This window comes from Ascidia mentula, chromosome 1, assembly GCF_947561715.1.
Source record: "Ascidia mentula chromosome 1, kaAscMent1.1, whole genome shotgun sequence".
NCBI lineage: Eukaryota > Metazoa > Chordata > Ascidiacea > Phlebobranchia > Ascidiidae > Ascidia > Ascidia mentula.
In genome coordinates this window covers 9,605,020-9,630,509 of record NC_138566.1, presented here as the reverse complement: position 1 = coordinate 9,630,509, position 25,490 = coordinate 9,605,020, and the positions used below count along the sequence as shown (strand labels likewise).

The 25,490-nt window shown below is 41.1% G+C and overlaps 2 protein-coding genes across 2 annotated transcripts in view; both read left to right on the top strand.

Moving 5' to 3' along the window:
• Positions 1-15,177, top strand: part of LOC145909746 (uncharacterized) — a 76,248-nt gene extending 61,071 nt beyond the window's left edge. The window contains exons 88-124 of the mRNA XM_082997127.1: positions 323-485; positions 776-973; positions 1,396-1,560; positions 1,708-1,876; positions 2,184-2,717; positions 2,873-3,042; positions 3,103-3,517; positions 3,588-3,846; positions 4,046-4,199; positions 4,553-4,720; positions 4,884-5,111; positions 5,486-5,666; positions 5,869-5,996; positions 6,224-6,455; positions 6,705-6,829; positions 7,097-7,264; positions 7,332-7,438; positions 7,728-7,925; positions 7,993-8,104; positions 8,349-8,577; positions 8,923-9,035; positions 9,113-9,219; positions 9,620-9,847; positions 10,018-10,129; positions 10,428-10,662; positions 10,923-11,050; positions 11,143-11,313; positions 11,640-11,749; positions 12,189-12,365; positions 12,530-12,651; positions 12,707-12,831; positions 13,026-13,152; positions 13,263-13,426; positions 13,817-13,965; positions 14,091-14,232; positions 14,671-14,862; positions 15,059-15,177. Of these exons, the coding sequence (XP_082853253.1) occupies positions 323-485; positions 776-973; positions 1,396-1,560; positions 1,708-1,876; positions 2,184-2,717; positions 2,873-3,042; positions 3,103-3,517; positions 3,588-3,846; positions 4,046-4,199; positions 4,553-4,720; positions 4,884-5,111; positions 5,486-5,666; positions 5,869-5,996; positions 6,224-6,455; positions 6,705-6,829; positions 7,097-7,264; positions 7,332-7,438; positions 7,728-7,925; positions 7,993-8,104; positions 8,349-8,577; positions 8,923-9,035; positions 9,113-9,219; positions 9,620-9,847; positions 10,018-10,129; positions 10,428-10,662; positions 10,923-11,050; positions 11,143-11,313; positions 11,640-11,749; positions 12,189-12,365; positions 12,530-12,651; positions 12,707-12,831; positions 13,026-13,152; positions 13,263-13,426; positions 13,817-13,965; positions 14,091-14,232; positions 14,671-14,862; positions 15,059-15,177 (6,624 nt within the window). The remainder of the gene's footprint in view (positions 1-322; positions 486-775; positions 974-1,395; positions 1,561-1,707; positions 1,877-2,183; positions 2,718-2,872; positions 3,043-3,102; positions 3,518-3,587; positions 3,847-4,045; positions 4,200-4,552; positions 4,721-4,883; positions 5,112-5,485; positions 5,667-5,868; positions 5,997-6,223; positions 6,456-6,704; positions 6,830-7,096; positions 7,265-7,331; positions 7,439-7,727; positions 7,926-7,992; positions 8,105-8,348; positions 8,578-8,922; positions 9,036-9,112; positions 9,220-9,619; positions 9,848-10,017; positions 10,130-10,427; positions 10,663-10,922; positions 11,051-11,142; positions 11,314-11,639; positions 11,750-12,188; positions 12,366-12,529; positions 12,652-12,706; positions 12,832-13,025; positions 13,153-13,262; positions 13,427-13,816; positions 13,966-14,090; positions 14,233-14,670; positions 14,863-15,058) is intronic.
• A 3,289-nt stretch (positions 15,178-18,466) lies between these two features.
• LOC145905953 (laccase-like) lies at positions 18,467-22,577 on the top strand. The gene is made up of 13 exons (XM_082993290.1): positions 18,467-18,755; positions 18,873-19,057; positions 19,359-19,463; positions 19,530-19,661; positions 20,074-20,270; positions 20,331-20,474; positions 20,670-20,874; positions 20,953-21,203; positions 21,308-21,404; positions 21,480-21,594; positions 21,692-21,840; positions 21,896-22,001; positions 22,060-22,577. The coding sequence occupies exons 1-13, from the start codon at positions 18,659-18,661 to the stop codon at positions 22,251-22,253; spliced, it is 1,977 nt and encodes a 658-aa protein (XP_082849416.1). The 5' UTR covers positions 18,467-18,658; the 3' UTR covers positions 22,254-22,577.
• The last annotated feature ends 2,913 nt before the right edge of the window (positions 22,578-25,490 follow it).

Genomic DNA, 25,490 nt, shown 5'->3' with positions numbered 1-25,490 from the left:
AGCGCAGCTTATGTGTGCAGCTTCATAAAAAGCAAAGACTGAAGTTAAATGGCAGTGTTGTTCAAACGTTTTTGTCCCTAAAACAGCGAAAGTGTAGTTTCGTTGATACGGAATCCCCAATATATCAGAACCAACAAATCAACGCCAACGTTTTTTACGTTCATTGTTGTCATTTGGTTTTCATATCCGCTCAACATGCATATCTGTGTTGCTATTTTCTGGCTTTGCTCTCGTAATCCTGTCGCCTACGCCCTAAAACAAGATAGTGGTTTAAGGAACTCATTAGAATATTTCATGGAACCCTGGTTTTCGTTTTCATCAGGGAGAACCGGTGAAAGTTTGTCAAGCTAACAAGGCGTGGTCCGGACCCCTTCCTACTTGCTCCCCAGTATCATGTGATCGCCCACCGCACGTGGAACATAGTCACTACACTCTGACACCTTCCATGACATACGGAAACACAGTCACCTACGCATGTCACGACGGTAAGTTTTGGAATTTAAAAGAATTAATGTTCCGCCATTCCGATTTGGATTTTTTTAAAAATAATTTATTCAAGCATAAATTTTATAACTGTTGCAGTTTGTAGAAACTCTTTTCCTGCTTGTAACTAATAAGCATGTCTTTGCGAGTATTGCGTTACATTTCAGTGTATTTACAGCTGCGACTGTTAAATATCGAATTTCTATGGTTTTATTTTTACAAAAATTAGCAAACTTGGACTTTGACCAAACTAAAAACGACTTTATTGCTTTAAAAACTTTTTGTTATCCAGGATACGATATGTCGGGTTCTTCTACTCTCACATGCACGGCAGCACGAACCTACGACCTCCCATCCCCAGTCTGCATCCCCGTGTCTTGCGGTGAACCGCATGGTGTCGCCAACGGTCATATCTCGTCTCGAAGCGGATCGGTGACATTCGGACACAACGTGACGTACGCGTGTGACACTGGATACCAAATGAGATCGGGTTGGTTTGAAGAACAAGCATATAAACTAAGATATAACATATATAAGCATGTATCTGATGTGATCAAATAGGTCCAAACAGTGGCCATCCATGCTGCTTACATATATTGGGTAAATTTAGGAGGACAACGTTGCCAGAATGTTAATGGAAAATCCCTCTTCAGTCATTTCGTATTTATTACTGATTATTTTCCATGCGCAGTCCTCGGGTTGAAGTTGTATTACTCACAAAGTTAAATGTCCGGTCAATCACCCTAAGTTTGCGCTTTAAAAGGCGTACTTACCTTCTTTTTGAAACTTGCGCATCCCTATTGTTTTGACAAAGAGCGTGGCTTTGGAATATAGTACACTTTTGTTAATTTTACATGAGCACGACCTGCTATTTGTTACACTATCCTAACTAAACCACTTTCTGATTGTCAGGTGCTTCAAGCAAAACTATCACGTGTACGGCCCACCGAATGTGGAGCCAACTGCCTCCAATTTGCGACCCTGTATCGTGCGGAAATCCGCACTCGGTGACTCACGGAAGCGTGAATACGACCACTACCACATATCTGTCCGTCGCTTCGTATTCCTGCGACCCAGGTACGTATTTCTGTAGCTACAAGTGTGATTGCTTTCCATTAAGCCAAGTTTTTTAAGTGGTCTTCTTTCTGTCAAGCTATCTTATTAATGCAAGATGTAATCTTTCCAACTAAATACAATCTTCAATGTGAATGACATAATGCACAGGGTATGAAGTTGGAGGATCTGGAATCGGTGAGAGATGTGCAACCGGCAATATCTGTTTGATTTGTCAAGCTGACAAGTTGTGGGGAATAGGAAGTGGTGGGTCTCCCACCGACCCTGTAAATTGCAGCCCCTTGACGTGTTTTGAACCAACTGGTATCGACAATGGCAGGTTAGTGTGCGTTTTTTCGTCGAGGTTACAATACAGACGTGTCCTGCGGTAATACGACCCAAAAACATGTGCATGAGAAAAGGGCTATAGTGGTTAATATACGCGAATTGAGCGATTTCTGCTTGGCACAAATTCCCCAACCGTAAGTTGCCTTTATGATTAAAGCTCGTTCGCTGGCTATGACTTAAAACTTGTAATGCTTTAAATGGTTATGGTTATTCGTCGTGATTGGGTCGTCCCAGTTTATGTATTCTAATGCGAGTGACTTCCATACCTATGTTCCACAATGACCGTCATATCGTTTCAGAGTGGAGCTATCGTCATACCTCTACCAGAGCACACTCGAATACGTGTGCGACGAAGGCTACGAACTGCATCCGGCGTCAAGTGCTCGACTCCAATGTCAAACCAACTACGAATGGGGTCCTCAGGTACCCCCGGCGTGTCGCAGGGTTGCATGTCCCCAACCCACTCACGTTAGCAATGGTCATTTCACCCGTACACAACCCTCCGCCACAACTGTCCGCACAAACCCCTCAAGAGAATATCTGTTCGAGGATTTAGTTCAGTACACATGCGACGCTGGTTACCGGTTTGCCAACTCCGGACAATCTGAAGCCGCCGGGTCCCTCACTTGCATGGCCAGCGGTTCCTGGGACCAGCCCGCGCCGACGTGCGAACCGGTACCCTGTGGTGTGGCGCCACCTAGAGAGCATGGACAATTGCTCGCTGAAGCCGGAACGAAATTTCATTTTGGCCAGACTGTGTCTTACGCATGTGACACCGGGTACGAATTCACAGGTAACAGGAGTGAGGAAACATTGCACTGCACTGCAAGAGGGTAAGTTCTGTGTGTATTGTCGTTTAAGAACAGTACGCTGTGATCAACCCAAAGCAATTAAAGCTCGTTGTAAAGTACTATAAGTTCAATACATTCACTGTTGTGACGTTGGTGGATATGCAAGTAAAAAACAAACCTTAATGCGTTCTTTGTAGTGAGTGGTCACCTGCTAGCCCGCCAGCATGTCAGCCTGTAAGCTGTGGTGGCGATCCTACAGTCACAAATGGGGTGGTTGAAATGTCTAATGGAGGGACGAAATCAAGACGGACATTTGGATCCACTGTCACCTACCGATGCTTGCATGGATATTACATGACTGGCGACCGTAAGAACTAACCAAGAAGTTAACTAAACAAAAACTAAAACTATGCTGTTAAATGTTTAGATACGATCCGTTGTGGAGCCTACAGACACTGGACGCCCCATGCTCCAGAGTGCCACCCAGTGCCTTGCAATCCACCTCCGACGGTCGCAAATGGCCATCTAGTGTCCAGTGCACCCGTGTTGTTGCGGTCATCCGTGTTTGCCACTCCAGGATCAGGAATTGGGGACGATGCGCAGGCGACATCAAGCGGCGACGCAGACTCAGAACCTGTGCCGCCAGATGTCGTTCAACTACGTAAAAGGCGATCTGTTGGCGCGGGCGGACACGTATTTGGAGAAACATTGCATTACGCTTGCGATAGTGGATATAGGATACAAGCTGGGTTGACTGGTTTCACAACCTGTGGTCCAAGTGGAACTTGGTCAAAACCATACCCAGAATGTGAGCCCGTTCCTTGCCCACCTTTGCCGAATATGTAAGTGATAAGTGTTTATATACAATCAACAACATAGACCAGAAAAGTTACCTGCATTCTCCGAACGCAGAGCTAACGGACGGCGTGTGGGCGACAAGTTCACCTTCGGACAACGCGTGTCGTATGCGTGCGACCGGGGTTACGAGAGTTCATCCAAAGATACGTACGTTTGCAAGGCCGACCGTCGCTTCCACGTAGACACGGGCACAGCGAACGGATTTGCAGCTCCCCTCGCTACTCTACCAACATGCTCAAGGGTGTCTTGTGGTGCTGGCAAAGGAATTGCCAACGGCATTATGAAAACCAATAAAACTGACTATGTCTTTGAGGTGTGTATCTATTATAGCAGAACGACTTTGGATATCAATGTCTTTAAATTGTGCTGGCATTTCCATGTCATATCAAACTGCAACTCACCTACTTTTAATTGTTGTTTGCATTGTATGGCATACATGACAGCATTTACTCAATTACCTTAAATCCTATATGTATTGCTTGGTAGTTGACGTGTTTCTCACTTACACACAGGACAAACTACAGTACGGATGTTTACCTGGACACAACCTGCGAGGCGAATACGAACTGACGTGTCAGCATAGCAAGAAGTTTGATCATTCACCACCGACTTGCGAACCTGTGCCATGTGGGGATCCCCCTAGCTTGCCGAACACACATCTTCAAAGTGAGTTTGTAAAGAGTTTTTGTGCCTTGCTTTGCGTTCTTGGGCAGTAAAAATTGTCGTTTTACACTTATTTGGCTTAGGATTTAGGACAGACGACTTAGGATTATTCATCACCATTTTGTGCTTATCGTTACTGAGTCTCTGTCAGCCATAGAGAATATACAAGCGATTCCAAAAAATCAAACTCTTATTTACACTTATTTGGGGATTTTTTGCCCAATGACTGATTGCACTTTCAGCGCAGTTCAGTAACACTTCCTTTGTGAACTTTTATCAACCTCACGTTTTGTTCCAAACACAGCAAGCAACCTTCCTAAATTTGTCTTACAAAGATGTTAAAACTGTTTTTGCAGCTAATTCTACAATATTCCGCGGTGAAGCAACTTACACGTGCGCTAGGGGTTACATTTTCCGGCAGGACACAATCACGTGTCAAGCGGACGGACGCTGGTCGGCTACTTCATTGTTGTGCGAGAAAGTTGACTGTGGAACTCCACCTCCTCTCACTTTCGGATACGACGGTGAGTAACTTTTCCTTTTCATTTTAAGTGCTTCCATTGATTCGCTTTAATATACGCCTGCTTATGTTAGCACTTTATAGTTTCCCGTTATCATAAATATTGCCATTTTTCTGGATACGTTTGAGCAAAAACGTCTTCGAAATCTGCATTTTACATCCCGCAGATGCGAGAGGCCTGAAGTTCGGTGACTCGGCAACTTACCACTGCAACCCGGGCTACATTCGTTCCGGCAATTACCAGACAACTTGTTTACCCGACGGAAGTTGGTCTCCCGCTAATCCCTTGTGCACTCCAGTATACTGCGCTCCACCCAGCGACCCCGTCAACGGCCACCATGTGGCGCAAGGCAACTACACGTTTGGGGAGGCGGCACTCTATGGATGCAACACCGGTAAGATTTTACAGCAAATTGCGTCTCTTTTAACAGAACTTTGTGATTTGGGCCGTGATTGTTCATCTGAGTACGGCTCTCCAAGTTTTGCGATAGAAATGAGAAATGAAGGCAGTTGTACTTTATTAATGATGCTTTCTGATTGAAAAAAATTCTTAGTCTTGGCCATGGCGCTATTTACAAAATCAAAATGTAAAAATTTTAACTGAAGCGAATAATAACCTTTAAATATTGCGTATGTACAAATTGTTTGCTTTGTTTTACGAAAACTGTCTTAAGTTTTTCGTTTTGCATTTAGCTGTTAAGTTCTTTTGGCATTTATTATATTTCCACCCAGGTTATCTTGTATTAAAAATGCCACCGATTTCCTGCAGGATACGTCTTGGTGGGTGAATCGTTTACCGTCTGTACTGCTAGTGGAAAATGGTCAGTGCAAACCCCAACATGTGAGCGTGTATCGTGTGGGTCAGCTCCAGTCGCCACTAACGGCGCCCACGACCAGGCTGATACCGAGCAACGGTTTGGTGACCAATCTACTTACCAGTGCGATTTCGGGTAAGTGAATCAGACCTTGTCTAGGATTACAGTAGCAAACATGTTTGTATTACCCGAAATGTTTTCGAAGTTTCACCACTTCACACCTAGGCGGTTATTCTGTCGATTTAGGCAAAGCCACTTAGAACTTGTTGTTTGCATTCCTTAAAATGACCTTGCTTGAAATTTGTGAAAACAAAAAATTCATGTTGTCTGTCTCCAGACATGAGTACGGAGAATCCCTTGTTCTGACGTGCGGAAGCGACGGTGCGTTCAACTTTCCAGCACCAGCCTGCACTCCGAAGAATTGCGGAACACCCCCGACCTTACCCAATGCTGAACCAGCCTCAGGTAAAATTTAATTATTTACATTCGCATTATGAAGTACAAAAAACGATTCTGATCAGAGTCATGTAGACCTGCATTTTTATGAAGACTTATGACGTCATGTCGTTGCTGGTGTATCACTATATACAAAGTTTGTTTTTGTGTTATCATTTTTTGATACTTGGGTCTAAAATCACACGAAAAAATGTGCGCAGAATATATTTTCACTTCCGTTGTTCCGGTTTTTGCAGCTTTTCATCAAGGAGTGACGTTCAGAAGTGTTGTAAATTATCGATGCGTGACCGGTCACGTGTCCGGTGGTAGTGTCGTCACTGTCGAATGCGGGGGAGATGCGACCTTTGGCGAACCTACAGGTCAGTGCGTTCCAGTCGAGTGTCCAAATCTCCCGGATGTTGTTCACGGATCAGTGAGCAAGACTAGTGGTCGATTCAGGGATAACGTCACTTACACATGCGACAACGGGTGAGAACAGTCGACTTGTTACCAAACATCGCCAAAGCTGTTTCCGCGTGACATCAATTTTGTGATATCGTAAGGCATTTTTTGTCACAATATGTTTGCAAGTTGTGTTCGAAAAAGCCTGTTTGTTATAAAACCATGTAAATATTTCTTCACGAGAAAGCTATTTTTAGCTTATTGTCAAGCGCTACCCTGCAATCGTTGGCTGGGGTCGATTATACACCTAAGTATTCTGTTTTGCTCTCATTTCAGTTATGTGATGCACGGGTCTTCGACTGTGACGTGTAATGCACAGGGTTCGTGGTCTCCTCCTCCCCCAACTTGTCCACCAGTTAAATGTGGTTCTGCCCCGATTGTCCAACATGGATTCGTTGTCGGTAAGTCGGAGAAATCTATCGAAATCGACGCGTGTTTGCATTCGAAAATATGATCACCTGTTGCAGTTCTCCACTATCTAAGAAACTTTCGTTTCAGGCTAAAATTTGTCAGTCTTGTGACTGATATATTTAAAATAAGGGGGAAGTAGTCAAGGCCACTTTCAACAGAATGAGAAATGGTTCCCAGAATCAATTCACAAGAACCTGTTGCAGTTGCCGGTAACCTGACATGTTGTTGTTTTATCACTAAACCACCTTTTGGCTTAGACGAGCAAGCTGTGTACACGTACGGGATGTCGGTACAATACAACTGCAATGAAGGGCACGAGATTCCAGGAATCAACACGAAAGTCTGCCAAGCCGATGGAACTTTCTCCCATCCTGACGTCAGTTGTCCTCCTGTCCAGTGCCCAGAACTCGCACCGGTGTTTAACGGTCAGTGATCGCAAACATTTCAATGTAGGTGTATGTTTCGTGTTAGAGCCGCGCTTTATGTGTACAGGTCGCGTAACATACGAGAGCTTGTTGTACCAAGCCCCAGGCGTGTTGGAATGCGACCAGGGTTTTGAACTTGCACCGGGAGAGAGCAGTTTGTCTTTCTTGTGCCAGGTTTGTGTTTAAATGTCTTTGTATGTGTCGAAATGATATTTTCACGGCGTAGAGCTTGAATATATCTACATGTCAGAGACTCATTGAGAAAAACAAAAACAATGCCAAGCGGAGGTCCAGATTTCCTTAGAATGGATAAGCAAGTCTTGTAATTTAACTCGTTTTTTTGTTGTGGTTTATTCCGTTATAATTTGTAGTAACACAACACACTAAAGAAAGCTTCCGCAACGATTTCCAAAAACCCATACAATGAAATATATTTAAACTATGTTTTTTTCGGGCTAAACAGGCAAACAGGGCGTGGTCAATCGATTTTAACTCTCTCACTTGTTCACCCGTACCTTGCACCACCTTACCCGACGTCACCAACTTCAACATCACCAAAATCCTTCAACCCCGTGATGAGTTTAATGGCCAGTCCGACCCGGGCAGTCTTTTGTTCGGCGATTCAGTGCAGTACGAATGTCACAACGGATATTATTTGGAGGTTGGAAGAAAGCTTAATATCAAATGTTTGAATCGAGTGTGCATGTTTGAATCTTTTCATTGAATAGGGTGCGTCAGAACTACACTGCCTCAGCAATGGGACCTGGAGTTCCGCAACACCTTCCTGCATGCCTGTTGTTTGCGGAAAACCGCCTAAGACTCCCAACGCACGCGCCACTGGTAGGTGGAGGTGTATTGTCGTATGCTTATGTGGAACATTTTTATGATATCTTCAAAATACACGGATATATTTAAACAAAATAATAATAAAAACCCAACAGTCTACAGCTGCATTTTTCATTAAATCAGCTTTTTCTGAAACCACACATATTTACATTTTTACGTGATGTTCAACGAAAGTTAGCATTAATTTATTGCTTCCAAACAGATGTTTTTAATAAAAGATTTCATGATTTCATTACAGATACAACAATACACACCTTTGGTATGACGGCTCAGTACGAGTGTCACACCGGTCACGTGGTCAATAGCGATACAATGTCACGTGTCTGTCAGGCCAGTGGTTCTTTCAGCGACCACGCGGTTACGTGTGTGCCCAGGTCATGCGGGGAAGCCCCCGTCGTTTTGCATGGCGCACCATCGGCCACTAGCGGCGTATTCAACGATACAGTGACTTACTCGTGCCAACTTGGGTGAGGGAATATGTAGCTGACATAAAACTTTTCACTTGCCGAGTAATTAAAAAACACAAGATTGATTTTCTTCGTTACTTTTCCTATAGCATTTATAGGCATACCTTTTTGTGTGGGGGGAATTACTAAAATTTTTGGTCATTTTCCATTGGTTACAGTTTACTCCACGTAGTTGCAACCATTCAAATATTTTTGCCGAAAAAATTGGTTAAATATATGGTGATTTGCTGTGTTATTTTTCCGAAAGGCACATTAAGACGTCACTGATTGGTTAACAGTTGGTAAAATCGTAATATTGGCCTTTTGGCTTCCATTGAGTATAGACATTAAACCATATTTGTACAGGTTCGACCTTAAAGGATCTAGCGGGATTACCTGCGGAAGTGACGGATCCTGGACACCGGAAACACCAACATGTTCACCTGTTTCATGCGGCGACATTCCTTTGACAAGAGATTGTAAGTAGTATTGCCTGTCGCACTTTGATTTGTATTTAATTGTAAGAACCTACTTCCAAACTATGTTTTTTGCTTAGCGATTGTAACCAGCACCGGAACGAACTTTGGAGATGGCGCCACAGTGAAATGCGCCGAAGGTTTTGAACTCAGCTCTGGGGAAAATAACACCCGTATAGAATGTCAAGTAAGTATGTTGATGTCTGCAGCCTAATATACTATTGTTTCTGGAGTTTGTTTGTCGGTGATTGTGCTTGATTATTCGTGCAAGGTTGCTCTGGCTAATTCAACAAAACCGCTTGAAATACAAACTCATGAGTATCTCTTGTAGTTTTCCATAAATGGACGCTATTGTCGGGCGATTCTACAGATAATGCGCAATATAGAGTTTAACGTCTAAATCTGCTGAAACTTGGTAACCCGAGTATGACTTTAGCGAAAATTTGACTTTCACAACCCATTATTTCTGTACGTCCGAAGTTAGATGGAATCATCTTGAAAAGACCATCTACATATAATATATATGTATAACCACGTTGCAAAGCTACTTGCACAGATAACCAACATTTAGTTTTTTTTTTGCGCAGGCAAACCGCACTTGGTCACGGGACCTTACAGTGACAACTTGTGATCCAGTCCCCTGCGCATACATACAAGCTATCAAGAACGGGGTTATCACTGTGGTTCCCCCGCTTCGCAACCCGTCTGGCATTCCCAGAAGACGAAGGGACGCAACTTCGGTTGCGGGAAATTCTGGTTCTCACACTTACGGCACAAAACTGCGATTCAACTGCAACTCAGGATACCATCTTACGGTAAGTTAGATATACCCAAACATAACTTGTTTTTAGTTTTTATTGGTTCCAAGCTACCGTCTTGTATTTCTTAATTCAGTTTGCTGCGCCAAATAGCGTTGTTATCTCGAAATTTACGGCTTATCTCGAAAGGTTTCGTTTAATATTCGTTTCTGTTTGTGTGTTGTAAGGGTTCTGGCGTGATCGAATGTTTGTCTGATCGTCTGTGGGGCGATTCTCCACCAGTCTGCAATCCGATAGAATGCGTCAACCCACCAACCTTGCCTAACGCCAAACTTACGTGTAAGTTTTTTATTTTGTGATACTAGCCTTTGCAAATACAAGTTGACCGTCATGCTGACCAGTGTAAACAAGTTTTTCTTGTATAGCCAGTATTTCCTGTGGCAAAAATTGCATGATCCATCATCTCGACTGCTTGGCTACACCTTCTTTGTTTTTTTGTGTTTAAGCACATTTTGCAACTTGCTACGTGGGCCACGTCAAAACTGCAAAACTTGCGTTGTAAAGTTCAATATCCACCACCGCATAAAGCGAAAATTCGATGACTTTCGCTAATTAAGAATGATACAATGTTTTTCAGCAACATCGCACTTCTTTGGCCAGAGGGCTGAATACTCGTGCGCGGAAGGTCACTCGTTGAGTAGCGCGAGCAACTTCCGAACGTGCAATGCTGATGGAAACTTCAGCACACATGAGGTGACGTGCAACCCAGTGCCCTGCAACAGACTACCACCGATCAAGAACGGACGGGTTGTTTCCATTTCAGGAAGCAAACCTGTGTTCGGAGACCTTGCCGACACTGTGTGCGATAATGGGTGAGGGTTTTTTGAGGTCGGGGTTATTCTACTCTAAAAGATGTCAATACAGTATTATATATATATGACGACCGATGCAGTTATTATATCATGACTCGCGCAAATTTCAATGACATTATGAAGTATTATCTGGTCACACATACCTGGAAAAAATCCGTAATGACTACTTACTGCCTTATTATATGGCCTGGACTAGGCCTAAGTTCAAGCGCATACACCATTTTTCCGTGTTCACTCCGCACACTTGCAATGTGTGACAGATATTCACTCGTTGGACCGGGAGAGTTCCAATGTTTAGCAACTGGTGATTGGAGCAACACTGATCCCACGTGCAAACCCAATGAATGTGGAACAGCTCCTGTCATTCCAAATGCTCACAGCACGTCAGGTAAATCATTTCTTCGACTCCCAACGAAAGCACAAAATATATTGTGGCTCAACCTAATAATTGGGGTGTTTCGTTCACAAATATTTTCTTAGACCCAGCGGTGATTTATTCTTTCGGCGACACGGTGACATACGAATGCGACCAGGGATACAACTTGGTTGGAACAACGAACAACAGAACCTGCGGTCCGAACGGTGAATTCAATTCCGTTGCAATTCGATGCGATCCGGTGATGTGTTCGCAAGTCACACAAGTGAAGTCTGGTAAGAACAACTTTTCACTCGAACTTAATATCGTCAGTTATGAAAACGTCTCAAGTGATATATTTTCGATATAAAATAACAAATGTAATTGAGCTGCAGACACTACATGCTGTTTCGGCCTATCAGGTCCCATTGGTGCAGCCAGGCCCCTGAAGGACGGTCTTGCTTGCTATCCAGGCTATTACACTTGGTAGTAACTTTAAAGTTGCCGTCGATTCGTCAGTCTCAGCAGCGTACACTGTCTGCAGCTCTCTTATTGTTGTTGGGTTCAACATCAATGGCATTGTTTACACAAGCTTTTAATATTTATCTACATTTCGGCGCAGCATCCATGCAAGGTACGGGGTTGGTGTATGGAGACGAGGTAAAGGTGACGTGTGATGCTGGATATCAACTGGACGCCACAGGCAACAGTGAACTTACTCTAACTTGCTTGGTGAGCACAACAACCTATTTTGTAATGCGGATTTAATTGCACCATGCCTATATTTTGTTTTCAATGTCCTGTTACACAAAACTTTTATTCCCGATATCTTGTGGTAAAAAGGCATGTCAGTGTTTTTTCACGTTTTATAAACGATAAAAAAATCGAAATAATGGTATAAAGAAAGGATATATATGAAACTATCAACTACAACATAATATAAACTAAACATATCGTCTTTTATATGCGCCATCTTCCAATCAATTGCCCGTCAAATTTGGAAAGCTTTCCCTGTGATCCTATGCACCCCTGGCGTAAACAAAGCGGAAACGGAGTGTTTATACAATATGCCCATTGACTCGGTGCACGAAAAATAAATACAGCTCTGTTCCTTTTTTGTATATCAACGCATTGCTGATGGTTACTGTGTTGCCAATTATGATTCGCGTAGCATAACGGAGAGTGGTCGGAGGACTTGAAACAAGTTTCGTGTGTTGGAGTTCCCTGCGATCAAGTGAAACCCTTCCCACACGGAACTGTGGACGTGGGGCTGGCGCAGTTGAGTGGTGAAACTCTTATCTACCCCTCCACACTTGTACACAGTTGCGACCCCGGTTACATTCTTGTGGTATGAACATAAACCGAATTCGTAGTAGCTATTTTGAATGCTGTTTTGCATGTGCTTACAGCTTGCTGACGACTCTTATAACTTTGTCTCTGTTAATACAAAAAAAAACAATACTGTATGAGCTTGGAAAAGGAACGACGTTGTTAAAACACTTTTCTTTCCAGGGGCACTCGAAACGCACATGCCGAGTTGACGGCACTTGGTCGGGGACTTCTCCGAGCTGCAACCCCTTGGATTGTGGCGCACCGCAGCAGATTGTGCACGGTTACATAGTAGGCGACAAGACGTAAGTCAGCTTTTAACCTAGTGTTTGACGTGATTATGTATATTTTTTTACGCAGGACTATTGTCGGAAGCGCGGCAACATATCACTGCGACAAGGGTTACGATTTGTGGCCACCTGGTGGCGATAGCGTGGTGTGTTTGGAGACAGGAGCTTGGAGCGCGGAACCGCCAACTTGCCAACGTAAGATACATTAAATATTTATGCAGTTTTTGAAGCAGAACAGATAAAATAAAATATAATTATATATTCTGTGATCAATTCAATGCATATGCCAACAAGATACGTAATTACTGTTGGGAAGTGTTGTCGTTACTTTTAACAAATTTCGATGTAATTTATTTTTTGCACATCGTCACACTTAATCCTTACTTCAGTTATCACGTGCTTTGTGGACTTTGTGGTGGAGCATGGTTCAGCGAATCCAAGTACGTTTGTTGATTACGGGTCGTCCGTCTCCATCAAGTGCGACGAAGGCTACGAAATTCGCGGCAATTCGACGAGGTCATTTCTATGCGAAACTGACATTGTCTTGAACAAGACAAATTAAACGAATAAAACGAGTCGCTTCGGGTCTCTAGTGTATTCTAATTGTAACTTTTTCAACGACACAGAACGTGCAAAGAAGGTTTCTTCGACGGCACAACACCGAGTTGTGTTCCGGTGAGTTGTGGAGCTCATCCTTTTGTTCCGAACGCAGTGGTGAAGCCGCTCACAGATGTGAGATATATGGGCGGAGTCAACATCACCTGCGACCCTGGATTCCAACTTTCGGATGGTAAATTATATTCGCGTAAAAAAAGCAAGGCATTTTTTTAAAAGTAGATTGGTGTGCCTGAATTTTTGCGAAAGATTTTGTGCGCAGTAATGTTGTTATCAGGCAGTGAACGTTTTTGTATTTATTGTCCCATGTATGGCTCTCTTTACTATATATATTAATTCAACACACAGAAAGCCAGCAACCAAACAACCCAACAATCAAAAATGAAACTATTTATTGACCAACTTTTGGGAACAAAATTTATCTAATTATTTTTAATCGCAGATATTATTCGGTTATCCTGCTGCAATAACTTTTGTATTTTTGCGAAATGATGTTTCAGTAAATTTGTGAACCTTTGTGTCATTGACGATTTAAGCAACAAGTAGCGTGTTGGTCTTTTTACAGGCGACCCGGAAAGATTCTGCCAGTACAACCGCACGTGGTCGGGAAAAACTCCGATCTGCTCCCAGCCGTTCGCATTTTTTGCAGATATAATGGAAAGATCATCACTGCTGCCATGCGATCCTCCTATCATTGATGGCCGAAATGTGAAGGTGTGACAAATAATTTCATATCGTTCAACTGATGCATGTTTTTTTGCATACGACGACCTGTGGTGTAATATGGTGCTGAATATTGACTCGGAAAGTTTAATCAGGTTTTTGTCTGTTTCTTGTAGTTGCGACATCACGCCGAGCTTCAGACTTTCTACGATCCGTTTGTGACTCTGGAGTTCCGATGTTTAAGAGGTTACATCCCCTCCACCAACCTCACAATTACATGCTTGTCCGGATTCTGGAGCGGAGAGCCTCGGTGTTCTTGTAAGCTTTCTCTTGATTTGCGTTGCTAAATTTGCGGACGGCAAATCCTGTGCAATAGGTTTTAGTTTGTACGCAAACGTATACTGAATGACCGTCTCACAAATCTGTGCTAAATACTTGACAGTCAACCCGGCGATTGTCCACTTCCCGTGCTTACGTATTTTGGCTGTAACTATATAAAATACACATGCCAGTATTGACTCTCCAATCGTCTCCAAAGCACAATTTTGTCTGGCAAGGTAGAAAGTAATGTTATAATAATTTTGCTTCAAAAAGCTTTGTTCGCCGCCCCAAATTAAGTTATTTGCTAATTGTTTGTTAACCGTAATTTCGCTATGAAAATATTCCGCTTTGAAGCTTTAGAATCGATGTTCATAAGTACTCAAAATATGCTTCCACACCGTAGTTCTATACAAAAACCACCGTCTTTTTGTACAGCAAAATGTAAGCATGTGTGCTTGAACCGGGGAACGTGTTCACCTCGTGGATCGTGCAACTGTCCTCGAGGATGGAGCGGCTCCAGATGTCACAGACCCGTCTGCATCCTTCCATGCTTGAATGCGGGTTACTGTTCGGCAGCTTTCACCTGCACATGCTCCACAGGATGGGAAGGCTCAAGATGCCAAACGCGTAAGTGGAACATCACGCAACATTAATGTGTCTTTGACTTGGTATAATGAAAACACGTTCCTTTATTCACCGTCAAGACATTGAACAATGCAATTTGTATCAAACTGCACATGTGGAGATACAGTGTTCTGTTGTCGTTAGCGACAGTTTTTCTCCCAAATGTTAAATAAAATAAACATGTTGCCTTCGTTTTCAGCTATTTGCAGCCGACCCTGTCAGAACGGAGGGGTCTGCGAGTCGCCCAACCAATGTCGCTGCCCGCATGGTTACCACGGCGACGACTGTTCCAGGGAATCGTTTTATTCCTTCTGGTGAATAAATTCCCCAAATACTCTCTGAAACTTAATGACGACACGGAAACGAACGACCACGAGTATTGTTTTGTTTTTATTTTTTTGTTTTTTGCGTTTTTTTGTGAACCTGTATCATGCGAACCGATTTGATGACGGACCGGACACGACTCGACACGACTCTTTCCACTTTGTTAAAGTTCTTTGTTTTTCTGTGAATAAACTGCATTGAAAACCCAAGTTGTTTGCGTGAATCTGTATTGGAGAAAATGGTTAAACAACCTTTACCACGACAAAAAGACTCAAATATGATGATCAGAAAAAAACGTTAAAATTGCCTGGTAGAGACTGCTATCAATCGCAGTGGTGCTGACTCCCGGCACAAGTGGCATGAACAATGTGCAATGGACGTTGCACGAGATGTTACGAAATAAAATTAAGGGTGGTAATGCGAAAGTTTGTGACCTCATTGTAACATCGCACGCGTTGTAACACAAAAATCTGCTACATATGGAAAAAAGGTGAATATGGAGAAAAACTGGAGGCACCCACGAAAATTACGAACGGCAGCGCCCTGTTGGAATCTGCATAGCGCGTTTTTCACGTGTACTTTGCACAGCATTTTTTTTGTTAAAATTATCTTTCCAAATTTCGAAAATACTGTGCGTTTACATGTCTGCAACTGCGGATTAAAAAATCTACTCAAACAAAAGCATTCAACCCACACTGCCACGAATAGAGAATATAATACAGTGATATGATCAGAATGCTCATATTATGCCTTAAGGTACAACAACCTTTATCTTGTTATCACGCAAACCATTAAAAACTTAACTTGTATGACGTCAGTGTTATGGTTAACATTGCGACATACAAAAACACTATTGTTGTGCATTGCGCTGCGTCACAGTCAATCTGGCATGAAAGAGGAACGTTAACCCTGAACCTCCAAATACAAGCGGAACCATTTTAGCAGAGACTTGTGTTTACTGTCAGTGCAAATACATAGTGCTTTGAAAGAAACATATGGCAAATTTATTGAAGGACCAACTTTCGGTTTTGCGGAGAATTTTAAAGTTGAACTGCTGTTTATATGTTTCATTCAACATATGTTTAAAGCGTTATCTTTATTACTACAATACGACCTATCTGGCAATAACTTTATTATATCGATATTTCGGTTGCCATGCAGCTGCCTTCATCAGGTTGTAGAAAAGTAAATGGGCAGAATAACACAACCGTATTCTAGACGCCTAGCAGCACCAGTGGTAAATTAATCAAAGCGTTATCTGTTTGCTGAGAGATTATATGGATTAATTGTGATAGACTTGGTCAACTGGGGCCTATGTGGAAACTTCCACTTAAGTGTCATGACTTAAACTTGTTTCCTCAACAGATGACGGTTCGCCAAATAGGAATCAAACCGATGAGTTTGTTTTTATATTGACAGCATTGAGAGCGAATATCTCGCGTGCAAAACAACACAGCAGACGTTTGTCAATATCAAAAGTGAACATGCTTTAATGTGAAATACCATTTTTTCCTTTATTATAAGAATGTCGTTCGTTTTCTTTTGCTTTAAAATACAAACTCGTTTTGTTCATGAATGCATCATAGTATACTTTGTCATGCAAACGCATTGTTGCTTTTCTTGTATTAAATATATAAAGAGTAAATAAAATGATGCACTTGTAGTTTTGAATTTTCTGTAACATGCCGCAGCCTGACGATATTCCCACCCAGGTTGAGCTCAGTTATTTAATCTTGTGTAACAGAGTTGGTCAGTTTGACGTGGGCATTGTTATCGCTACCAGTGGTATATATGATCACTCATTTGTCTTATCTCTCTCTTTACAACCAATTCGCACACATTAGGAATAGTATTACATTTTTTAAACCGATTATTCAAATAAATCGTTTGAAACAGGGATGCACATCATGTGACACCAAATTTAGTTCGACAATGATTAAAAATGGCACGAGGAGTGATTTTCACCAAGACTGTAAATACTTTTCAAGTGCTGTCCTTCAATTGTATTTTGTTTCAGATCCAGCTGCGTCCAATCAAGCTTCTTTGCAAACAGGTTTTGAGACACCACCCCTAAGAAAAAGGTCACACAAGTGTTTGGCACACGATAGATAGAGTGCAACAACAATGGCACTCATCACAGTTTGTGTTGATCAATCCTGGTTTACAAGCAACTGTTTGCAAACCTAGCACAGCGCAGTGAGTCGTCCCACACATAACGGATGGAGCGACGTAGTATTGAATATGTTTATTATGACGTATGGTGTGCGTCAGACCCATTGCTGGAATCGTGACGAAAACGTTACAAAGGCATATAATACCTGTGTGGTGGTTTTATACGGTACAGCACAGGTTTGTGCCACATTTCGGTATAGTTTTTGCATAAGCAACAGATTTTCAAACAATTTGCAGTGTCAGATAAAGTTGATTTGCATTTCTATGGATTTTCATTGCTTAAAGTTCACTTTGATATTGTGCTCAGCATTTTTTATTTCCCTTTTTTATGCGAACAGTTAGAAGTCTTGTTCATGTTATGAGAGAAAGGCTTTTCCCCGTCCCCACAAGGTAGCATTAAAACAGTATTGTTTGGTTTGATGTTATCCTTCTTAACCGTGATGATGACGCACCAGAAATATTAGCGATAATGATGCGTAATGAACTTTGATCGTACGTTGTGTTTATCATTATCTTTTTTCCACTTATAGCCCTGCATCGTCATTTAGATAATGAGTTTATTATCAATTATAAATTGGTCTTTAGTGTCCGTATTTTTCCCGCTATCTTTGTGCTTGTTTACGTTCTTTGTATTCTCAGGCCAGACGCATATATGAGGAAAACGGTGCATTTAAAACATGACCGGTGTGGGTCACTAAGATTGTGACGAAATGATCAGTGTGTTATAAAAATTGTGTAGGTTTGTTTTGGTGTATCTGTAGGCCTGAGTTTTTCTCGTGGTAAAACTTAACAACTGTATCCACCTTATATTGGCATTGTTTCAAATAAGTTGTGACATCTTTCTGTAATCTGCATGTTTGAATGCCAATACAATTTTAAAATTATTAGAGCGTGAAAATTCGAATATTCTGCCTCAAATCAGCTAAACAGAGAAGAAACGGCAAGCATGTCGTATAAACCCCTAGCCAATAAAATTTCAGCACGTGATGTGGGTATTGCGCCACTGTGTGAAACACGTACCTTTGTTCCCCAACAGCGTAGGAGGTTTCTATAGGCTGTTAGGCGGAACCTACCTGGCATTATTTGTACTGTACAGAACCTCAGATTGGCAAGTGTTAGATTAAAACATTACTTAGATTCAGAAGGTGTTTAAGGTCGAGTATTCCATTTTTAATGGATAGCATTCAATATAAACGAGTTTGTTTCATTTTTGGCTGCAGAAATTGTTTGAGACAGAAATAGTTTTGTGCAGTTGCGCAGTAAAGTAACAAGTTTCTTCACACAAAACCAGAACTGCTAAAAAATGAGAACAACAACATTAGTCTGTGTAGTTATATCGGTTTCAATCACGCATGGTTCCAACCTGTGCTCCATGGAAACACCTTGCACGCCATTAAAAGGTGAAAACAAGAAAGAAAAGAGTTTTTTTTCATTAAACCTCTAAACTAACAACTTTAAAACTAACGTACGTTGAAACAATGCATGATAAACCCCATTAAAACATTTTACCACTTAAGGCGGGAAAGCGTTTGCAAAACCACACGAAGAGGTTTCAGAAGACGGTTTTCTTAATACCAACATCAAAGTTGGCATGGCCACCTGCACGTTGGACTGGTTGTCGACTGAAAGAAGGCTGTACAACGGGTCGTTCCCCGGTCCAACTCTTCGTATCAAGGCTGGGGATCGCGTACTTTTGAATCTGGTAATATATCATTGGATTGTGAATATACATGTCTTGAAATGCCCAACAAGAGGCACAATAAGGGCCGTATGAGTCTATTGGGCCCTGGTATGTCAAAAGAGGGCATAAACACCATTGTTTGCTTTGAACTGAGGATTTTTTTCCCGCAACAAAGGATTGGTATAACGTTACGTGCACATGTGGTACCCTTTTCACACCTATGAAGTTATCTTTGTAAATAAGCCCAGAGCTGCATTTAAAACTATATTAAGAGTAATATTGTATTCATAACAGGTTTCAAAAATTGTTTCTGTCCTAACAGGTAAATTCTCTGCAAAAACCGGATTATGTGAATTTTAGTCCAAACACATTTAGATTTCCCAATTCAACCAATGTTCATACACATGGTTTGCATATCAGCAGCGAGGTAAGTTTTTAAATAAGCAGGAGATGTTTTATAAGATAGCTTTTATGATTATCTGTTTTCAACCAGGAACCACAAGATGACGTTCTTGTTAAGATTCCACCTAACAGTTCGTACAACTACGATTACCGCATACACCCGCATCAACCAGCTGGTACTTTCTGGTATCACCCGCATTTACATGGGAGCGGGTTTTTTCAGGTTTGCATGCAATTTGATATAAATACACTTTCAAATAATTAAAATATTAAACGTGTCGTATCAGTATTTATATGTCTACGAACTTAATGCTCTTGATTTGACACTCTTTTAAAAAGACTGATTTTTGTATTCAAAAATGCACACTAGCTTTTGCGGGTACCTCTCGCTTAATCAGGTGTAAATAAACACAATGCGATGCAACAAACAAGCGCAAGGCGGTCGAACAATAACGGTACTGTGAAACGATAAGTCGTTAAATAATTAGAAGCCACCTTTATTTTTCTGTCCCTTCTATCCTTCTGAATGCGCATTGTGCATGCAAGGAGATACAATGAACAAAAAGTGAACAACAAAACCATAACAGAGACGCGTATAGCGGTTCGCACAAAATGCAAACCACTGTATTTTGCAGAACCACGGTGGAATGGCGGGGATGTTGATCGTTGAAGACGATCCTCAAACCATGACCGCTGAACTGAACTCGGCATCTTGTCCGAACAACTGCGACAGAGATATTCCAGTGGTTTTCCAACTCTTTCGATACTCGACAGCGGATGAAGGCAGTTTTTCTTTGGTTCAACGGGAAATACACGACGACAAAGATTTTAGGTAATGGGCATACCGCAGAATGTGCGGTTTTAAATATATAACCATCTTCTATTAATGTAGATTGAACAAAGTAAACCTTGCAAGCGGTCATGGAAATCTTGAAGAGTGGCTGGAAAACCCCGCGAACAACATTCAGTACGTTCTCGTCAATGGCCAGCTTCAACCAACATTAACTATTCGTCAAGGACAAATACATCGTTTCAGGTAACCGCCCGTTGTTTTGGTTAAAGTCGCTAATATTCTCCTCACGGGAAGTTGCACACAGAGGCGTGCACTGCACACTTGTAGCTTCCTGGAAACTATCAGAGTAAACGAAAGCAATGGAATGAAACCACTCAAAACAATGGTTTTCATATTGCTGCTCCAATTGTCTCGAGAAATTTCCTATGTCGTTTGCAGGTTATTGAACGCTGGGGCATTGTACGCACTTGCTTTGCATATTACCGATATGAATGGAGCAGGTAACCCTTGCAAAGTAAAAGAAATCGCATTGGACGGACATTACCTTGAGAAACCGCGCCATCAAAGGCTTGGCAGGAGTATGGTAGTGGCGGCCGGTCGCGTCGACTGGTTGGTAATATGTCCGCAAGCAGGTCAATATCAGGTTGGTTGCAACAAAGCGTTGCATAAAAATGTATTTTGTATTGTTGACGCAATTTTTTTTTACAATTTACTGGTGAAGCTGAAGTCAACATTTCTTGATGCCGATGCGCCATCTGTCGGCGAGATTCCAAAGTATACTGGACAACTGTTGACCCTGGTCGTGACCGAGTCATCAGAAAAGGCAGACACATTTCCAACCAACCTGCCAGAGAAACCAGCCTATATGGGTGATCTCAGAAACGTCAAACCTTCCGATGTGTGTGGCAAGTTTGCTGTGGAATTCACACCGACAGCAACTGTAAACAGAGAAAATTTTACACGAAGCTTTAGGTACGATAAATTAAAAAATATGAACTGTTCCCAGAGCTGTTTTGTGCACCAATAGGAAACACAGCCTATCGGCACTAAGCAAACAGTTGCAAATTTTATAACAGGTATGTAGCAAGTGTGGGGGAAATTCAAGAGTTCCATATCACCAACACAGAGTATGCATCCACTCACACCTATCACATGCATGTCAACTCCTTTCAGGTTCGTGTAATCTTCCTGCTCTTGCTTTTCTAACATTGTGTTATGTAACAAATCAAACCTTTCCCCGCATACCAGGTGATCAGTTACAACAACTACACTGGTCCATACGGTGTCGATGACGGTGGGTGGCATTGGAGACTGTTCAGCCAGAAAGGAGAAACGTGTAAATGGCAGCACAGTGCATACAATGGTAGTGACGCAAATATTTAAACCAGATCAGTTACAATTGTGAAAATGGAAAAAATTAACAATAAACCTATCCAATACAATCTTTGATTTTATTTCAGCTTCCGTCCAGATCGTACCTCCAACTAACCCTTTAAAGTATCTTGGACACGACAAAAGACAAGCACGCGGTGGTGTGAACACAATAGGATACGCCCAGATCGGAGATTGGATGGACACGTTGCTTATACCTCCCTTGGCTAACATAACGGTTTGCTCTTTCGTCATTGTAATTGTTTAAGTCTTGTAAATAAATTGCTATAAAGATCCGATTTCGAACGGATACCTACACTGGAACTGTATTCGCCCATTGTCACTTGCTGGACGATGCTGATCACGGGATGGTATTACTCATGAACATCGTAGAAAAAGGTCTGTAAATGTAAAATACGGCAAATTGTTGGTTTAGAGGATGCTTATGTAATTCCAGGAAAAAGTCTGAAAGCCAACACCACTTCTGCTGGGGCCTATGAGGGTGCATGCATGGAGAACAATCCAGTAGATAAACATGGTTGTAAAAGAAACCCGAACTGGCAGAGTTGGTTCATTTTGTCACAGATCTGGAATTTAGGGATTGCAGCTCTTTACGTTTTGTTGAATTTCTTAGCTCAAATAAGCAGCTAATTTTTTTCAAATTTTTAGTAATGGTAGCATGGTGTTTAATTTGATGCTGCATATGTAATGTCGATTCCGGGTCGAATTGATAAGCTGCAATTCAATTTTTGGGTTTGCTATTGTGTTTATTGTACATGCTTTCTTCAAAATCAAGGATATATCAAAAAATATTAAAGTTAATTAAATTCTTACGCTTGGAAATACCCCCGTTTTCCCCAATGGCAGTGATTTTTACCGAAATTCCTGATTGAGCTTCCATGTGTATAAAATGTACTGTCCAACAGTGGTGCAATCATACTCCTACCATTTACAAAATATATGTATACCATTATATTTGAAAAAAGGGGTGGATATAGCACATATGCAGTCGGAAAGAAGAGCGAACGTATCGGTTATGCAAGTACATGGATGCCCTAAAATATGTTGTCACGTGATGTTTCAGTCAAGTTAGTTTCGCTCGTCTCTGCAGTCACGTGATGCTTATGTGGGCATCCAGTTGAACCTCAGTTACCTCAAAGCAATGTAGATGAGCACAGCAGTGTTTGAAACGTTTGCTCTGTTATTATTATCATATTAACTCGGACTTCACTATTTTGTGCTTTCGAATCTAGTTAGTGATGTGGTCTATTTTACAAGAATCCTTGTGATTCAAAAGTCTCAAACCTTTGCGTAAATTAAAGTCGTTAAGCGTACTTTTATTTTTTGCACAGATTTTTGAGTTGCCAAACAAAAGTATCTTTATAATAGGATGTGACTAAATATCTAGTTTCTTTGAATGAATTTAGGCATAGTAACATTTAATATAATCATACATTCGTATTTTACAATGTTGAACCCGGATTGAAATCTCGATGATACGTCTACAACTAGTATTTCGTTGTTTAACATACTCCAGTCTTCTTCGAAACAAGGAAGAGATCTAAGCACAAAAGCCACATGAAACTAACACGTCACGTCCACCGGATATATAAGGACGCGAAAGACCAGTGAAGTTTGCTGCCACATCTACTTCAGTACTTGTAGCAGCTGTGCAGATATTTTTAAACAAATTACTTTTGGTATGAAACGACAGAAACAATAATCGTAAAAGAGCAGCCATAGAAAGGCGATTTAGCCGGTAAGATTTATACTGACGAGAATAACGTACAAACTGACTAAATAACAGTCTGCTGCAGGAATTTGCTTACTGGTGTTGTTGTGTCTTATGACGTCCAACGACATGACAAATAATCCATCATTCATTCAGTCATAGCATTCCTCTGAAGGTGTACACATCAGTGTTTGAAAGTTTGAACAATATATGTCTCCATTATAACATTAAAGCTCTTCACAGAAAAACGGTTTAAAACTTTGCACATTTTTACAATTTGTGAAACTGAAATCGATTGTTTGAAAATGAATCCCAACAATGTAAGTTACTACGACTTTTTCTACCACAAATTACCGTTTGAATGGGGTATTGTGTATTCTGTTTCCCTGATACTTTTGGGTGTGTTTGCAATTATATTCAACGCACTTACCCTGACTGTCATCGCTCGATCTAAAACACTTAGGTAAGTCAAATACAATCTAAAATATTATTTTCTAAAAACGCTGAATATAACATTTCGAACAACGCACTTAGCACTTGCTATAAGAAATTAAACGTTTAAAATATAGTGTTATAATCCCATTAGTTCTGTAATCCCATCCTTAAAAAAATGCATCCAATTTATAAGAAATAAAATTATGATTACAATGTTTTATACATCAGCCCGACAATTACATTCATTACCACAGAGGGCCATTTAATATTATTTTGATGAACTTGTGCGTGTTGGATATAATATCTGGAATAATCAGTTTATATGTCGGCGGCAGTCAACTGAAACATGTTCGTTCGCACTATACGGTAGGTTTTGCAACCATAGGAGTTCCAATTTTGAAAACATTTTTGTTATATTGCAAATACGTGTAATCCAATATAGGGAAGACATATGATAACCGGGTTTCCAATGATGTTGACGAGCATATTTGTATGTCTGTTCTCCATATGTCGTTATATTGCCTGCCAATGGCCATTCAGGAAAATCTCAGCTAAACATGTCAAGGCAAGTGACTTCTACATAAAACAAATTGAAATGCAAAATTGCGATATAATACTTGTTTGTTTTTTCTCTATCTTATATAAAACTGCTCTCTAGTAAAAATATCTTAAATGTTTCAAAATAACACTATTTAAAAAATTTTTTTTTTATCTTTAGTGGTTATGTGGATTTGTATGGTCGATGACGATATTGGTTGGAAGCATCACATTTGTTCTAAACTATTTTGGGATACCGATGTAGGTTTTGAATATTATCAAGCATCAGCCAAAATTTTAATTCACATTAACCATGCGTGTTTATAAGACTTAAAAAAAATTATTAATTTGTTGAAAAAGAGCACACTTTAAAATTTTACAGTTTCAAGATTATCAGAAGTACTGCCACATATATGCTCATAACATTAATGATCACCATCACAATTTCTACATGTGCTCTCGTCATTTGCATTTATTACAACACGAAGAAAGTTTTGCCACTTTTATCGAGTAAGTAAATATTTCTATCAAATCATTGCAATATAACAAAACAATATAAGATAATAAGCGGCGCAAAATACTTGGAGTTGATTACTTGAAATAGAGAAGCCAAAGCTAATATGCTATTAATCATGTTGACTGGAGTAGACGTTTTGAACACTATCTGCGTTCACCGTCAGTACAATAATTAAATGAGTTACATGCAGCAGAGCGCCGTAGTAGACATGGAAATGAACGGGCAGGAAAAAACAACGACACAAAGCAACACGCCAGAATCGCATCACGTGACAACATCATCAACAACACAGCAGCGACGTCATCAGTGGAGATGTGTGAAGACCTATAAGTTGAACAGGTATAGAGAGGTTTGGAGCTGTCATCTATGTTCAATGATGGTTTGTGGTGCTGTATGTACATTGTTTCGAGAATTAGCAAAAAACTTTAGCAAATTGAAGGATGATACTCTCCTTCATGCGAACTCACAGGAGCACGTAAGTTGGTAGAGGACATTGCATGGATGGAACTTACGTGCTATTGTGGTGCTACTTATATTGGTGAGACCACACGTAACTTTTCGGTTCGCATGAAGGAGTATCATCCTTTGACTAATGCTAAAAGTGAGGTCAGCACCCATCTGTGGCAATAATCGGATCATTCTGTTTCAACCAAAGTTCTACATAGTT

Bases quoted from the DNA above. Each gene is read 5' to 3' on its own strand.
- LOC145905953 (XM_082993290.1), top strand. From the start codon at position 18,659: ATGAGAACAACAACATTAGTCTGTGTAGTTATATCGGTTTCAATCACG. The intron at 20,475-20,669 runs GTAACCGCCCGT...TGTCGTTTGCAG, and splicing joins GGACAAATACATCGTTTCAG to GTTATTGAACGCTGGGGCAT. The intron at 20,875-20,952 runs GTTGGTTGCAAC...TTACTGGTGAAG, and splicing joins CGCAAGCAGGTCAATATCAG to CTGAAGTCAACATTTCTTGA.